This window comes from Periophthalmus magnuspinnatus, chromosome 9 (assembly GCF_009829125.3).
Source record: "Periophthalmus magnuspinnatus isolate fPerMag1 chromosome 9, fPerMag1.2.pri, whole genome shotgun sequence".
NCBI classification, from domain to species: domain Eukaryota; kingdom Metazoa; phylum Chordata; class Actinopteri; order Gobiiformes; family Gobiidae; genus Periophthalmus; species Periophthalmus magnuspinnatus.
The window spans coordinates 31,399,785-31,416,139 of record NC_047134.1 but is presented as its reverse complement, the minus strand read 5'-3'; the positions used below and the strand labels follow the sequence as shown (position 1 = coordinate 31,416,139).

The following is a 16,355-nucleotide window of genomic DNA, read 5'->3' as shown; positions in this document are numbered from 1 at the left end:
CCAGACAAAATTCCAGGCAAAGCATTGATTTCCATAGAGACGTGCAGGAGACAAGGCAAGGAAATGGGTATGGACTGGCGGATATTATGAAAGTATTTATCAGAACTTACCAAAGACTATAACGGCGGCTGTAGCGCTGCGTCTCTTGGCCACGATGTTGGAGGCCAGGCAGGTGTAGTTGCCGGAGTGGGAGAGTCGGGCCTGGTTGATGATGAGGTTATGGTCAGCGCGGAGGTCGGTGGTGTCATCGGGGTGGAGCAGCTCGTCGTTCTTCATCCACTCCACCTGCAGCGAAGAGAGAGTGAGAGAGAGGAGGTGATATAGGAGCGGGATAAAACTGAAATCAATCAATCAAACTTTATTTATAGAGCCCTTAACAACACCCAAGCTGACCAAAATACTTGCAATACTAAGCATTAAAAGCCAGTCTGTATAAATAAGTTTTAAGCCTGGATTCAAACAGGCCAAAGTCTGTGATAGTGCACAAATCAGAGGGCTGTTTGTTCCAAAGTCTAGGGCCAGTGTCAGAGAAAGCCCCATCACCACAGTGTTTGAGTGTGGCTCTGGGGACTTCCAGCAAGAGTTGGTTGCTTGACGTTAATGCCCCATTTGAGCTGTGGACAGGCGGGAGTTCAGTCAAATAGGAAAGAGCAAAGACCTTAAGAGCTTTAAAAACAAGCAATACAATTTTAAAATCAACTTGAAAAAAAAAATGGAAACCAATGAAGAACCAATGAAGTGTGGGGATGTTGGTTAAAAAGAAGAAATGCACCTTATCTAGTGTGTTAAAGGTGTACTATGGAACTTTTCCGGTGCAGGGTCCGCCAGTGAGTATAGTAATAAATGTATCTACGTCCATTGAGACAAGCAGGCAATGCAGAGCTGACTCCCCCCCAAGTCCAGGGTATATTGTTATGGTGCTGTCACCTGCTTGTCTCCATGAAGTTGTCATTAATTTGCCATGAATGTTTCACAGTATGGCATTAAAGTTATCAGTCTCCAGGTCAGATTTATGGAAAAGCCAGCGCACTGACAATAAGAATGCAAGGTATTTCTGGGCAAAAACATGCAATTACTGTAAATAAATGCAAAATAGATGTTAAATCCCATATTGTAGACCGTTATAAGTAAAGCAGTAACATCTCTAGGAAGACAACCAGGTTACAGACCCTCTACCAGAAAAGTTACATAGTGTACCATTAACTTTAAATCTAAAAAAACGTACCTATAGCTGTCATTATTTCCCTTTAGAAATCTACCACTACTTTCTCAACAAAATCCCAAATATGGTAAATCGTCACATTTTTATAACGTGCTTTTCCGAACCATTCATACATAAGTGTTTTCTCTAAAGACACAATGACATTCACCTGTGGGAGCTGGGATCGCACTGCCAACCTGTGGGTCAGTGGATCTGTTCACTTAACTAACGTTTATGTCGAGAGCGGGATTTGAACCGCCAGCGTTCGGATCAGTGGACAAACACTTTACCAACGGAACCACTGTCACCCAATAAAACTCTGTCCTCGGTTGTGATGTGAACGCTCCACCTGCTCAGCACATCACTACGTTTATTATCTTCCTCATTCATGTCAATGATATTCAGCTGCCATCCGTCACTCCACCTGTCCCCTCTCCTCTCGCTGTCTGCTCCCATTTGCATCCATATAACCCGCATGTTGTTTATCATTAAGGTTTGCCTATAAATCCACCAGGCACCGCCGATCTGCCTAAATGTAATTTTCAGGGGCAGCCAATCATTTACTGCTTTTACCGGGCGCTCGGCAACGGCGCACCAAAGCGGCACTAAGTTTCTAATTCATAATTGCGTTCCCTCCCTGGCGCTGGTAATTGGTTATGGTTCTACTCTGACTTCCTAATAGCCTTAGCACGGCGGTTGCACAGGGGTATATTGAGTTTGGGTCAATGTTTAAGTGAGGACTAGAGCAGTTTGCTAACACTACATTATATTACATGGCTACAAATTGATATTAGCTCATTATTGGGTTAATAACCTACAGGAAGGTCGTTGATTCGTCAGTTGTCAATGTGTTTTGTAATGGTAAATGTGTTAGCATATAGCATGTATATACTGTATAATGGCCAAGTTTAAGAAAAAGCCTGCAATGAATGTGTATTGACCTTATTTTGCCCTGCGCACTTTTTCCGTAAATGCTACTAAACTGCGCTTTCTTTGTAGTAGCACTTCTGATTAACTGGCAATCCTGTTCCTTTCAATAGAGAATTTGGGAAAAGTTTTGGCGCTAGAATATCATGTAAAGTAGGTTGGTTTGTGTCAAATGTTCAATGGTTATGTGCAACAGCTGTCAAGTCCACACTGCACCGATTCTCTGGGGAGATTTGAAACATCTCTGTAGTCCCTATAGAACTTATTTGCTGTCAAGATCGGCAGCTCCCAAAGACCCAAATGACAATGGCGGCGCCCACAGCAACTTCCGGAATGAGGTGAATAAACAGTGGTGATCTTTGGTATGGGTGAGTTGGAAGTAATGGTTGAGAGATGGCACAAGAATGAGGCACGCAAGCTTTTTTTGGCAATAGATGTCATATTTCTGAAGTTGTAGTCAAAAAAACAAACAAACAAACAAACAAAAAAACCCCAACAGATTCTACTTTTGGTGGTAACTTCCTCGATACCGATAATCAATACTGGTCTAACGCTATGGGTCAAATAGACAATGAAGTACAAACAGGACACCTGATACAGATGCTGTTGGTGCAGCTGTTTGGAAAAAAAATGAAGAAAATGTCTAAATGTATGCTTATTCCCATGTAGACTCTGCACACCTGACTGGGTAAGTGTGTTCAAGAGAGGCACTTAACTGAAAAGGTTTTTAAGAGGACTCCTACACACTGTTTCACTCTTAGTTCACTTTTATAAGTACGGAGGTTTTGGTCCCTCTGTTCTTAAAACTGATGCTTGATATGTTAATTAGCATTGGTATTTGCATAACAGTATCAATATCTACATTAGTACTCAGTCAGTATATTTCCATACCACTACTCCCATTCCTACTTCTATGTATTCCTCACAATCACATAATGGCGTTTTAGGAGCGTCCATAGCCACACTAACCCGGTTGTCGTAAATGAGACTTGGTTCTCAATCAATGTACTTGGAAATTCAACTTAGAAACACAAAACATACTATTGTGGCTTTAAAGGACAGATACTATACAAAATGTACTTTTTGTTACATCACGGGTAACAGTCTCCTGCTTTGGTAAAAAGTCTATAAATCATCCTTTAATGCTTTCTGAGGTTTTCTGCCTTCAAATCATGTTCATTACAACTACCTGCATGGTTACTAACATGAGAAACTAGGAAAATTGTGTTAATTGTCTGGACATTATTTTGGCCATATGTCCATTAAAACATGTATGTCAACTCACCAGTGATACAAATTCACAAGCACAAACCATTGCTTAGGTCACAGAATGGTAGCAGAGGTTCAAATTTCCATATGTTCCTTAAATGTTCCATGTCTGCAGTCTGTTTGGTCTCCACGGCAACCTCTCATGTCCTCTACAGAGACTGTGATTGTACCAGGGTTATGACTTTGATTGACAGCCATCTTGTGTCTCTTGTCGTTCCGCCAGCTGTTTATTGAACAGCACATTCATTAGGACTGTCTCTATAACAACACTGTTATTCTACTGCCCAAACCAATATGTCTGCTGGAGTGGGGGTGTGGATAATGGGGATATTCGGATTTGCGAGTGAACTTAAAATAAATAGAAATGTGTTTATTTTTCGTCGCCTGTCAGTTTGTGAAGTGTGTCCTGTTCTTAATAATGGGTTTATACTGTAGATAACAAAAATATGTGAAATATAGTAAATAAAACTTCAGCTATAACTTCTGGCACTCCTTTCATCAAAAGTGATCCAACTGGGTGCAAAGACAACAAAGAAAAATAAGCCATCAAATTGTGCTTATTCCATACATGGAAACTTTACTGAATATTAGCAGATACATTTGATTGCAATAAATCATTTTGAGAGTGAATAGTTGTTACACAGAAGTGGGTAGAGTTGTGAAAAATTGTACTCAAAAGTATCATTACTTAAAAATAATGTTACTCAAATACATATCTGATCCAAAGAATTATGAAAGTACGAAAAAATTTGATAAACTTTATATCAGCGAGACATTTCTCTTCCCTCTGTCTGTGCCTGAGTCTGTCTGTGTGTCATTCAAAAAGTTTTTTCTCTGCCTTCTCCAGCAAGCATCGACTTCACAGTGAATTTAGCCAGAGAGGAAAGAAAAGACCACCGACCCAAAAGTGAAGTGAACAGAACAAAATCTAGTGCCACTGGGGTCGATCCACAGAGTGCACTAACATGTGTGAAAACAACCTTACACACAGTGAGAGGAATAACCAAACATTCTACTCAAGTAAGAATATGGAGTCCAAAATGTACCCAGAGAAGTAACACTACACTGGCTAACTTTGTCTGGAGAGCGCTAATATGCAATTTCCAATAAGGTTTTTCATCAACATGAATATCCACCAATTTATTGAAAGGCCCCCTTTCAGTATAAATGTGATTAATTTAAATATATATATTCCATTTTGCAATATATATGCATTTTGTGTGCATCCATTGCCTCACAGACATAATTAATGTACAGAATAAATAATTTGGGCCCCAAGACGGAGCCCTGTGGTAAAACTAATGTCTATTCACAAGATAACTTTTCAGCCAGGTGAGAGCAGGTCATGTGACACCAACGGTAGAGGCAGCGAGAGATTAGTCGTTTAGAGTAAATTTTACAACATTAAAGAAGATTCTCTGAAAATCAATAACATCGCCATGGAGTCAAGCATGTGACGTATTCTGCACCAAAAAAGTTATACAGCACACATTTTATGAAAAAAAAAAGTAATAATAATAATAATAATAACCTCCAATGGCGCACTTAAAGGTATTTACATTAAGAAATCATTCACCCATGCATACTAGTGTACACAGATATCAACAAACTATTGGAAGTAGGGACTGAACCATCAACTTTCTGATTAGTGGACGAATGCTATGCTATGCTATATATCAACAAATCTCCTCCTTCCCTACTGACTTCCTCCATATAAACTACCAAACAAACACTTTTATAATTGCCGTGACTCAGGCTTATATTTCGTGGCACACTAAAACCTTACACCCAGTCTTCAAAGGCCCCTGTTTTGCGCACAATTAAAAGATAGCCGTTAGCATCAGCGCTAGCATCTTGTAGATAACAGGCAGGGGAGAGGCAGGCTAATTTTCCCATGATTAAAGTAATGTGTCATAGAATACAAGCACAAAGCGTTACACACCCTCTCCCCACTCCTCTCCCTGACCTCCTTATGTGTTGGTTTTAAATTATCTTGGGAAATTTACAACATGAAAAGAGGTAATTAGTACGTGGTGGTAGCTTGTGTTTTGGGCAAGGCTTCCCTTTAGCTAGCAGCCTACCACTTGGGTAATGAAGGACGGATTTAGCGGCATTCTGGTTATAGTTGTATGTTAACGGAGCTGGACAGAGTAGCGAGCAGTTTTACTTAAAGGCGCTATACCTGATTTGTTTTTAAAAATGTGAAAAACAGAACCACTTCATTTTAAATAGTTTGCTGTGGTCCAAACTTATTCATCACTTACTGTTTACATTACAAATACCCTAACTCATATGTGTCAAACTCAAGATGGTTTTAACATGTTATTTTATGAAGAGATACACTGTTCTATTAATTGTGTGTACAGCTATATTTTTACATCTATGCAAATGAATATGCAATATTTGTAAGTTGAATAAGTAATAAATACAGAAACAGTTAAAAAGTTTAAAAAGTAGTTACATTTATTTTACATCTGGCCCTTTGAGCGCAGCCATTTTGCTGATGTGGCCCTCGGTGAAAATGTGTTTGACACCCCTGCCCTAACTGTTCACCACGTTGGGTTTATATGCACTTTTCACATCAACTAGCATGCTAACACACACTTCCTGATTATCAAACGCTTATAAAACACTTTATAATTAGATGCAAAGAGTGAACAAGATGCAAAGAGTGAACAATTAGATGGAAAGAGTGAACAAGAGCTGAGGCGGGACAAATTTTGATCAAATACACAGGACAAAATCAGGTAAATGGACATTAAGTCAAGAGTCCAGGTCTGTACACAACTAAAACTAAACTACTGAGGTTGATTGAAAGGACAAAACTTTAAATAATGCACGAAATCTGGTATTTTCAAAGGCTAGACACAACAATGAGACAAAGCTAAATCAGATCCGAAGGAGCTCTGCAAGAGACACAAATGTTTAAATCATTTCATATTGTCAACATAAAGTTTTGTATCTTATGGTTACACGTCCCACTGTGACTAAGCCTACGACTGTACTGTTAGACTGTACAATATATTACTCATTCACGGGGGAAAGAATTGTCTAAAAACTACTCAAAACTACTTAAAATTGGATTGAAAAGTTCCTCAAGTAAATGTATATATGCAGTATAATACATAGCATCTTCTATAGGCGCATGTAGCTATAACAAATTGCTTTCAGTACGCAGCAAACCGACATGCAATAGGACCAAGCTGTTCCTCTGAAAATCTGTACTTGTCTTGCATTACAAAGAGCTAATATTCTATACAAAGCGCAGACAATGGTTTCCTGAAGGACTGTCCTGAACCCTTATAAGAGAGCATTAGCCTTGCTCACAATAGCAGCAGCAAAGAAATGTGCTCTTCAAAGTGCGACTGATCTGAATGGTCTTCTTCAGGTTTCCCATAGCAACCTGAAACATAGACTGATCCTCCAGACACATATCCAGGCTAAAAGTATGGAAAAAGTGTCCAAGTGCTGTACTAAGAGCAGCTAATAATTTTGTCTAATGCTTTTTTTTTGTCATTTTAGTGCCGTCTGCTCAGAGGTTGCAGATATTCAGTAATAATGGTGTTTATTTAACAGAACACAAACCTGAGATTAAACCGGACCTTTTCAGAGCTTTTCCCTGTCACTTTTGACTCTCCCGAAGTTGTTTTTTTTTTTGGAGTGATTCGTGCATGTTTGAGCAATCTTTAAAAGTTTATTTTCAAGACCCCTATACGATCGATCAACCCCCGTTTTCACCTTTACCCACTTCTCTGTACTTTATTTTTTTTCTCCCTGCATGCTATCCATAACCGGTGCCGACTGCTTTGTTGTGATGACGCACGCTCCCATTAGGCGCCGCAGTTTTCTAACGTGGAAGTCAGCGGATTTGTTTCTTTTATTAAGTCGTTTTAGATGGATATTGCTATTTAAAACGTGCAAATTATAGCGTAATGATCCACGGGTGTCATGGATTATAAATATAGAGCAGACACAAGCGCAATGGAAATATACAGTGCGGTGACAAATGTGTTTATAACTGTTCTGTACAATATTTTTTTTATATAAATTGAGATTATATATTTGTATTTGGGTAGAATACACTGTTGAAGGAGAAAAGTAGAAGGGAGACATATGCAGATGAGTCGCAGAAGATGTGAAGAATGACACTTAAATTGGTGCATTTGTTTCAATTAGACTTCGGTCACAAGTGTCAAGTCTACTGATCTGAGGGCTTCTGGGTAATATGTGTGCGTGAGAGAGGGAGGGAGAGAAAGACGAGAGGGAGGGGGGGCAGCAGAGGGAGAGAGAGTGTGTGTAAGACAGAGAGATAAAAAGAAAACAGTGGAGCAAAGAGGAAGGATTGGATGAGAGGGGGAGAAAAAAATGTGTAAGAAAGAGAGGGAGAAAGGGGAAGAAAGCAGAAGAGGGAGAGGGTGTTGTGTCAAAAGATAGAGAGGGGGAGGTAGAGGGAAAGAAAGAGCGAGAAGGAGAAGAAAGAGAGTGGGAAGTGGGAGAGAAAGAGGGGAAGGCAGAGTGAAAGCGGGAGAGGATGCTGTGTCAAAAGATCGAGAAGGGGAGATAGAGAGAAAGAAAGAAGGAGAAGAAAGAGAGTGGGAGAGAAAGAGGGGAAGAGAATGAGGGGAATAAAGCAAAAGAGGGAGAGAATGCTGTGTCAAAAGATCGAGAAGGGGAGATAGATAGAGAGAAAGAAAGGAGAAGAACGTGAGAGGGAGAGAAAGAGAGGAAGAATGAGTGAAAGAGGGAGAGAATGCTGTGTGAAAATCTAGAGAGGAGGATAGAGTGAACAAAAGAGTGAGAAGGAGAAGAGAGTGGGAGAGAAAGAGGGGAAGAGAATGAGGGGAATAAAGCAAAAGAGGGAGAGAATGCTGTGTCAAAAGATAGAGCAGGGGAGGTAGAGTGAAAGAAAGAATCAGAGAAAGAGAGAGGAAGAGGGAGAGAATGAAGGGAAGAGAGCAAAAGAGGAAGAGAATGCTGTGTCAAAAGATAGAGAGGGGAAGAAAAAGAGTGGAAGAGATAGGGAGAGAAAGAAAAGAAAAAAGAATGAGAGAAAAATAGTGGAAGAAAGAGAGAGGTGAGAAAAAGTGGAAGAAAAATAGAGATGAGAGAAAGAGTGAAAGAAAGATAAAGCAGAGGAAAGATGGAGGAAAGAGTGAAAGAAAGAGAAGGAGCGAAAGAGTGGAAGAAAGCCAGAGGGAGAAAAAGAGGAAAAGAGGAGGAGGGCGTGCATGTGATTTTATTAACCACTGCCACCCACTCTCTTCTCTCCTCCACCTTCTCTTGTCATCTGCTGAAAAACTCTCTCCATCCACACCATAGTGCCGCGTGATTAGACTGTGAGTAATGCCACGTTAAAGGAGACAATTAAACGACAAAAGAGCAGTGTAGCCAGTGTCACGGCGGAGGACATTTTAACCGCTGACGAAGATGAGGAAGAATGCTGATGAAGACGAGCAGCAGACCCGACCTGACCCGACCCAACCCGGAGCCGAGGGGGAGGAGCCAGGACCCCGAAGTCCAAAGGCGTCTTTAAGGTCACGGAGAGGCACGAATGGACAGGTGTAATGGAGGTGAAGAGATGAGTCATGTTTAGGTAGAGGACGCGGATATGCTGACATAAACAGACGCCATATATTTACTTTACTATAGTACTATATTTTATGTTGTGGTAGTCTGCAACTTCTTTGTACTTCTATATGAGTATTTTTTTATGTAGTATTAACGGGCTCGTATTACATTATTTTCTGATCTATGTTATAATGTTGTTTCCTCGCGTTTCATTTCATTCACACACGTTTAACACACAAACCCTGCATATTTAGGCCGAATTCTTCTCTCAAATTGAAAAAACTCTGTTCCACCTTGTGATGTCACGTGGTAATACAGGAAGTATAAAGCTACACTGTGTTTTTAAACTCTTTACACCTTCACTAGAATCATTTGAATGATTTCAGCCATGGAATTGCCAATCTCTGTGGAACTAAACGTAAAATGTAGCTGTTAACTTGAAAACTACCACTTCATGACATCACAAAGTGGAACAGTAGACAGTCTAATAATGTAATATGTGTGAATGAAAACTATTTTTTATAGTCAGCTTGCTCTCTCAGCATATAAACTTTCACCTGGAAAAAATACTGCCCAATCCAGTGTTTTATTATTTCATTTAATCAACTTCCATAGATCTATTATACATTTCATTGGTTGTTTTCTCAAAATGTATTTAAGTGGCACCTACATACTCCAAACGTTCCAATCTGACCCTTACTGTAAGATTATAGTAACCTGATTTTCAAAATTAAAAACTGGGACACACCCGGGTTGGTCTGGTTGGTATAAATTGTGAAAATAGAGCGTAACATTCTTCATTATCGACTCTCTTGTGGGTCAGTCATAATCTAAGGGACTTCTGTTAGTGCTTTTTTTTTTGCCTTATGGTCAATTTCAAGCATCATTTTCTGTGTTTAACTAAACAATTGACAGTTTATTGACAATATGTTGGGGCATTTCCTGTACAATCTGAGACAAATCACTTGTTCTGGATGAATCTGCTGGGACAGGGGACACAAGGCTCAAAACTGGGACTGTCCCGGGTCAATAGGGATGTCTGGTCACTTTATGTAAAATAAGATGCAATTTTGATGGATCATGCAGTAGGATTTGTTGATATCTAATTCTAAAAAATTAAATAAATAAAGAGCTGACTGAGCTGGAACTACAACAAGTGAGCTGATTTTGCACGTCTCAAATAACATTACAGTCACAAAGTAGCTTTAGCCATCATTTTCCAGTTAGTCTCTCACCTTTTTGTTGAAAATCAAACAGCTAAACAGAACTATGAACACTCATTGATCACAGGCTCCAGAAAATGTGTATTTTTATTTTTTATTTTTCTTGAGTTTTAAAGAAATATCTTAAAACTTCTTTGGCATTGTTCAACACTATCCCCTTCTGATTAGCCGTCAAGACCTCTTGGAAGTGAAAAGCAATCCTGTTTTTAAACTAAAAGTAGAAAACTTCAAGGTTTTAGTCATGAACTTTGGCTAAATGCTAAACCATCCCCATAGTAAACGCAGACATTAGAGGTGAGGTATTTTACCCAATGACTCAAGGGCACTCGATTGTGGGGTTGCCAGGTTTCAGCGACCCAACCCACACGAGCGTCTGTAGTAGTTTGTGAAGAAAATTGTAGCCAAACCAATACATAAAGTAAGTCAGATAATATCATGGACAAGGAATACATTTTTTTCTGTTAGCATTCATTTACTTCACATCTGCTGCCCATGTTCAACCAGGAAGTACAATTAGAAACTTCCCCAAAATTGTCAAACTTAGGAAAACTAGGCAAGGTCTTTAGCAAAATGTAGTCATGTCATTACAGTGGAATTTGTAGTCCAACCTGTCATACACGCTACGAGACTACAAGACTACAAGACAAAATCCCCCCACCAAACTGCACCCAAAACGCCACACCGACGAGACCAGTGACACATCTCCCTTGGGTGCAGGTGTCATTCTTGATGCCGATCCTCCACAGACGGCGGCAGCTCTGTCTAATTGCTGGCTCTCTCATGAACACAATTACATGTAGTGAGTCCCCATCAGCGCTCCCCTGGGCCCGGGACACAGTGATAGGCATACAAATGAACCACTCCTCCAGGAATTAGACTGTGACGACGCACATTTTATCATGTCCTCCGCTAATGAATAAACAGCCTTATACACGGGGTTAGTAATTGTCGTTAAGAATAACACCTATGCGCGGGTGACAGAGGTAGCGTACTTAAAGTGGACATACTGTATAATGTAATGTTGTGGGCTTAAAGGTACGCTATGGGACTTTTCCAGAGGCAGGTCCACCATCTGTGTGTCTCTATGGATGTGTTAAGCCTTGGAAAGCAACAGTACCACTTTAAAACTTAATTAGCCATAAAGGGAGCATTACACTTCTATGAGGTATTAACTGCTAACACATAACATATTTAGATCACCATGTAAAACTAAACTAAAAATCTAAAATGTTGTTCCTTTGGTTGTAAGATTCCACAGTCTAAAAAGTATCTATCTCTATGGACAATATTCATACGGTTTTAACTTTCTGTTTCCATGGGTGAAGTGCCACCTCCAAGTTTCATACTGTGCCTTATTAATAATTAAGAGTATTAATTAAGTATTTATTAAGCGTGAATAATTCTAATACATTATTTTTGCAATTAATTAAGTCTTTGAACCTGCTTTATCAATGCAAATTAAAGTGCAGTTATTATAAAGTGTTGCCAAAATATGTGCTGTCGCTTCTCCACAGATCTAATCAATCTGTCTTGTAACCTGAACTGGTGGTCTTCATGGAGATAAATAAGTTTAATGCCCTACTGTGGACCATTCCGGACAAAGCAATAACATCTCCATGGCACTTTTAACTTTCCTTAAGAGTCCATAAATAGGTTAAAATGTCCACTGCATTTAAACAGAAGTAACAGTCTTTGTATTCTTCCATTGTTTTGATCCAACCAAACCCACATCGCGTTTTCATTTTCATTCATAACCTCTCTCTGTATTCACCCGGCTCTCCGTTTTTGCCTTCACTCCTTGTTTCACTGTTACCCAGCCTCTTGGCCCAACATATGCATGCACTGATAATCTGCTTAGGTGAAGTCTTGCCGAGACATCCACCCGCTCCTCTGCTCCGCGTTTTTGAGGTTAATCACCAAACGATACGCTAAAAAACACAAGCTGTGCCCATCTCACCTGCGTATTCCCCCCGCTGCTACTCCAAATGCCACCTCTGCTACTTCAAAATTACTATTCCAACCTCCATCGGCCTTATGTCCCACCAAATAAATAGAAAGGGTGTGTGCAGTGCCCAGGGGGAAGCCTGAGAAGAGGTAATTGCTTGGTTTAATAACAAAACTCATCGTATGCTCACTGGGAGATTTACCTCTGACCTATAAGGGGATAATGGAGCGTAAGCAGTGGAGCTACAGTGGCCCTCAAGGTCAAATCAGGCAAGAACTACAATGGAAAAAATACAATAATCAATGTTGTATGAACAAATGATAATGACGTTAAAATGAAACCACAATAGTACTCAAACTATCAAACCATCAAACCATGAATGTGATGTGTGTGTGAGTGTTTGTATGTGTGTGGGGGTGTGTGTGTGTGTGTGGGGGGGGGGGGGGGGGGGGGTGAGAATGTTGGTGGTCGAAGGGGCTGATGACACAGATGGGCAGCCTCGCTTCTGTCATCTGCCCCAGGACAGCGGTGGCTATATTAGTATAAAATGAATGAATAATGCAATATAAAGTACTTTGGGTGTCTTGAAATGCATTGTATAAATCCAGAGAAGTTTAATTATAATTATGTTTTGGATAGAAACCAAAGGTAAAGTGCCTAAACAAACAAAAACAAGCATGATGATGGATGTACATAACAGCCTGCACTGTTCTTGTCAGGACTCAAGTGAGAGCCAGACAATATGGGGAACTCAAGTTTGACATTAAGGTACACTTTATTTAACCTTGCACAGATCACAAAGCTTACAAAACAAACATAGCAATACTGACAGACTATGTCAGCAAACATATGGACTATTTTGTTTGTATTTAATGTGCAGAAAGTAAGAGCTTTGTGCATTTAATGTCTCTTAAATAGATGTAAAAAGAACAAACATTTTTCAGCTTGTTGCACCGTAATGACGCTTTGACCAGTCCGATTCAAATAATAGTAAGTGTATACGTGCGGAACAACATGAATATTACCACACGTATCAATCTTATATTTTATTGTGAATTTGTCCTCTGCATTTGACCCATCCTTCAACACAGCTGGGGCAACCTGTCAGGAGCAGTGAGACTCATATGTAGATCTTGGTCAGGACTTCTGGAGGATTTTACCTATTGTGCATGTTTTTTGGTCCAATGCTAACCTTTTAAATATGATTTATATACTAATAAGATGTTATTTTTCCATAAGTATTGTTCATAGTTTCTCAGGAGACTTATATAAGTAGCAGCAGCAGCATCGCTAAACATATTTCGAGAGTTGCATTTGCTATTCTTTATAGATCAGAGCGGATTGTATCGCAGTTGGAAACATTTAGTTGGTGCGTTTGGGGCCGCAGGTGTCTCTACCTGCTACTGTAGATCAAGGAGGATTCATTTTGGATTAAAGGACTTCCATTCCACAAAGTTGAAATTGCCTCCTAGTTTGTCTGTTCATTTTGCACTTTTGCTCAAAGAAGAACTCATTACAGGCCCTGCTTTCTCTCTCCCCGTGACTTGAGATCGCCCTCACATTCACACCCCATAACTGTGAGGTAGCAGTCTACCGTTTTAGGATCTGCGATTCTAAAATGAAAAAGAGGTGCATTTGGTTTTGAATACGTACATATGTGTGAATAAAAATCTTTGCATTTCGATTAGCACTTTTCGGCATTGAATCCTTGTAGACAATATTAGCGACTTCACATGTTAATTTTAGATTCTTGGAAAAGTAAAGTTTCAGGAGGTGATAGAGTAAAAGATGCCAGGGGCTTGCTCCACAAATCATTAACAAAGAAATAATAAAATCCTTTATTGCCCCAGATGCTAGATTCTGTTTGAATATGAAGAAAATAATTTGAACATTTCTAGAATAGTTTTGTAATAGTGGCTGAAAGGTTAGCATTCTTACCTTATGGCAAGAGGGTTTCGGGTTCAACACCACAAAATGCTAAACTGTAAAATCCTACAGCTAATGTAATCCTGACAAAGCCTAGCTCAAGATCTGGAAATGTGTGTATCTAATAGGAATGCATTTTATTGTCTGGTAATCAGGAAGTGTGTGTCAGCATTTAAAATACCACCATGATTTTTGATCTGACACGATCAGTTCAAAGACTAGAACAAAAGGGAATGTGTGTCACCTTTGGGACCATCGAGGGTCCCCATTTTTAAATGGACACAAAATCCCCTCCTTTTCCATAAAATGGCCATGTGGATTTTATGGCCATTTAAAGAAGGGGATCCTCAAGGGTCCCTAAGGTGACAAACGTGACTTTTTTACATAAATCTCACACATTCAAAACACAGTAATGCACCAGACATTTTTTTCATTATGAATTATCCGCATAGACTAAGCTGCAATTAATTTATCTAACATTTTCCACTTCACACTTTTGATTTTGGTAATACATTTTTTTTTTTTATTCTTTACTAGAGGTGTACTTTAATTGCAAATTTCCCTTCCCTTCCTTCCCTAAAAAAACGCACAATGTATACATACAGTTTCTATGTGTCTGAGTAGATTAAAGAGAGATGAAGAGACATGAGTTTTGAAAGTAGAAAGAAATATTCATCTATTGTGAATTTTATTAAATGGGGACCCTCGATGGTCACTAAAAGGAGTTTTTTTTTAAATTTTATTTTATTAAACACAGTGATCCACCACTTTGTTTTCATCAAGGATTGTTGTCATAACTAACATTAACATTAACTAACTAATACATTTAGCTCAAGTTTTCCACTTCAGTCTTTCATTTTGAAAATATAATTTTTTTTCATGGCTTTCTTTGGATGTTTTTTTTTTTTTTTTTTTTTTTTTACAGCAAAACAGCCTTATAATGTAAAAAGATTTACATCAGCTATGTAAAGTTTGCGCATGTATGAGCAGAGTGCAAGTAGATTTGATCTTTGAAAGTAGAAAACAACATTAATCTATGTGGATTTTATAGTCTTCGAGGGTCCCCAAGGAGACAAACCTGACCTCATATCAAAGGTGACCAGAGGGTTAAGTGTACCGGATGATGTTGTTCACTTTAAATGGTTTGCAATGGCCCAAAGTTATTTCTACTGTGACTGTGATAAGCACATTTCTCTTACAGACAATAAAATGCTTTATAATTAGAGGCAGAAAACAGACAGAGGACTTATTTTGACCTCGAGAGCTGCTTATACAACCTACTACTGTACTACTCAGAAGTTTGGGCACAGCCTTTTGTTCAATGTTTTTTTAATTATTTACTGCATTCTATATTTTAACTTTTACAGAAGACATCAAATATATGAAGCCAGCTATATGGACTTATGTGGCAAAGCTACAAATGCTCATAGTGGCCATCCCCTGCTCTGTTTACAGCTCTGCAAACCCTTGGGCTGCCATTGAACTTCATGATGAAGTCTCCTGAAAAGGTTTTCACTTCACAACTGTGTCAGTGATCAAAGCAAAGGGTAAAGGCAATTTTTTTAAAATCTAAAAAAAAAAAAAAAAGGTTTTGAGTTATTTTGAGCTTATTATTTGTTTACAACATTCTACATGTGCTGATTCTTAGCTTTGGAGCCTTCAGTGAGAATCTGCAATGCAAATAATCATGGAAATCAAGAAAAATCATTGAAAAAGTGTGTCCAAACTTTGGACTGGTAGTGACAAACACACTTTGCTCAAATATATGGGAAAAAATTAGGTACAGGCCCTTTAACATGGACCTTTAAATTTGACCATTAATTGTTGTGATTTTATTTTTAATACAACAAATAGCAAACATGGCTAGCTTTTGTTATTATTCATGAACAACATGTCTAACTATAAAACTTAAACTATAAAACTAAACATGACATACTTTTGAGAGGGGTCATGACTTGAATAGAATGATTTAATTACTAAAAGGTATTTTCCTAATTGGAAGTCAGGGAGAAGTTTAACAAGGTTCAAGTGGTTGGTTGGAGGAGAGGTGAAGAGACAGGTTTAGAACTCGAAAACACTTGAACTTAAAGACTGATTCTTCTTGAATAGTTTGAAAATTGTTTTGCTGAGTGGAGGCAGGGATTGACTGAAGATAACTTAACATTCTGAACTACTAAGAATCTCATCTTCATTTGAAGTATTAATTTGAAATCTATTCACTATCAGGCCTTTATTTCTATACTCCAAGCCCATACTTAAAGAGGAGGTTAAGTGCTAACATATCATATATTTAGAT

The 16,355-nt window shown here is 38.9% G+C and overlaps 1 protein-coding gene across 1 annotated transcript in view; it reads right to left on the bottom strand.

Moving 5' to 3' along the window:
• unc5db (unc-5 netrin receptor Db) overlaps window positions 1-16,355 on the bottom strand; it is a 195,228-nt gene that overhangs the window by 102,866 nt on the left and 76,007 nt on the right. The window contains exon 5 of the mRNA XM_055224249.1: window positions 111-285. Within this exon, the coding sequence (XP_055080224.1) occupies window positions 111-285 (175 nt within the window). The remainder of the gene's footprint in view (window positions 1-110; window positions 286-16,355) is intronic.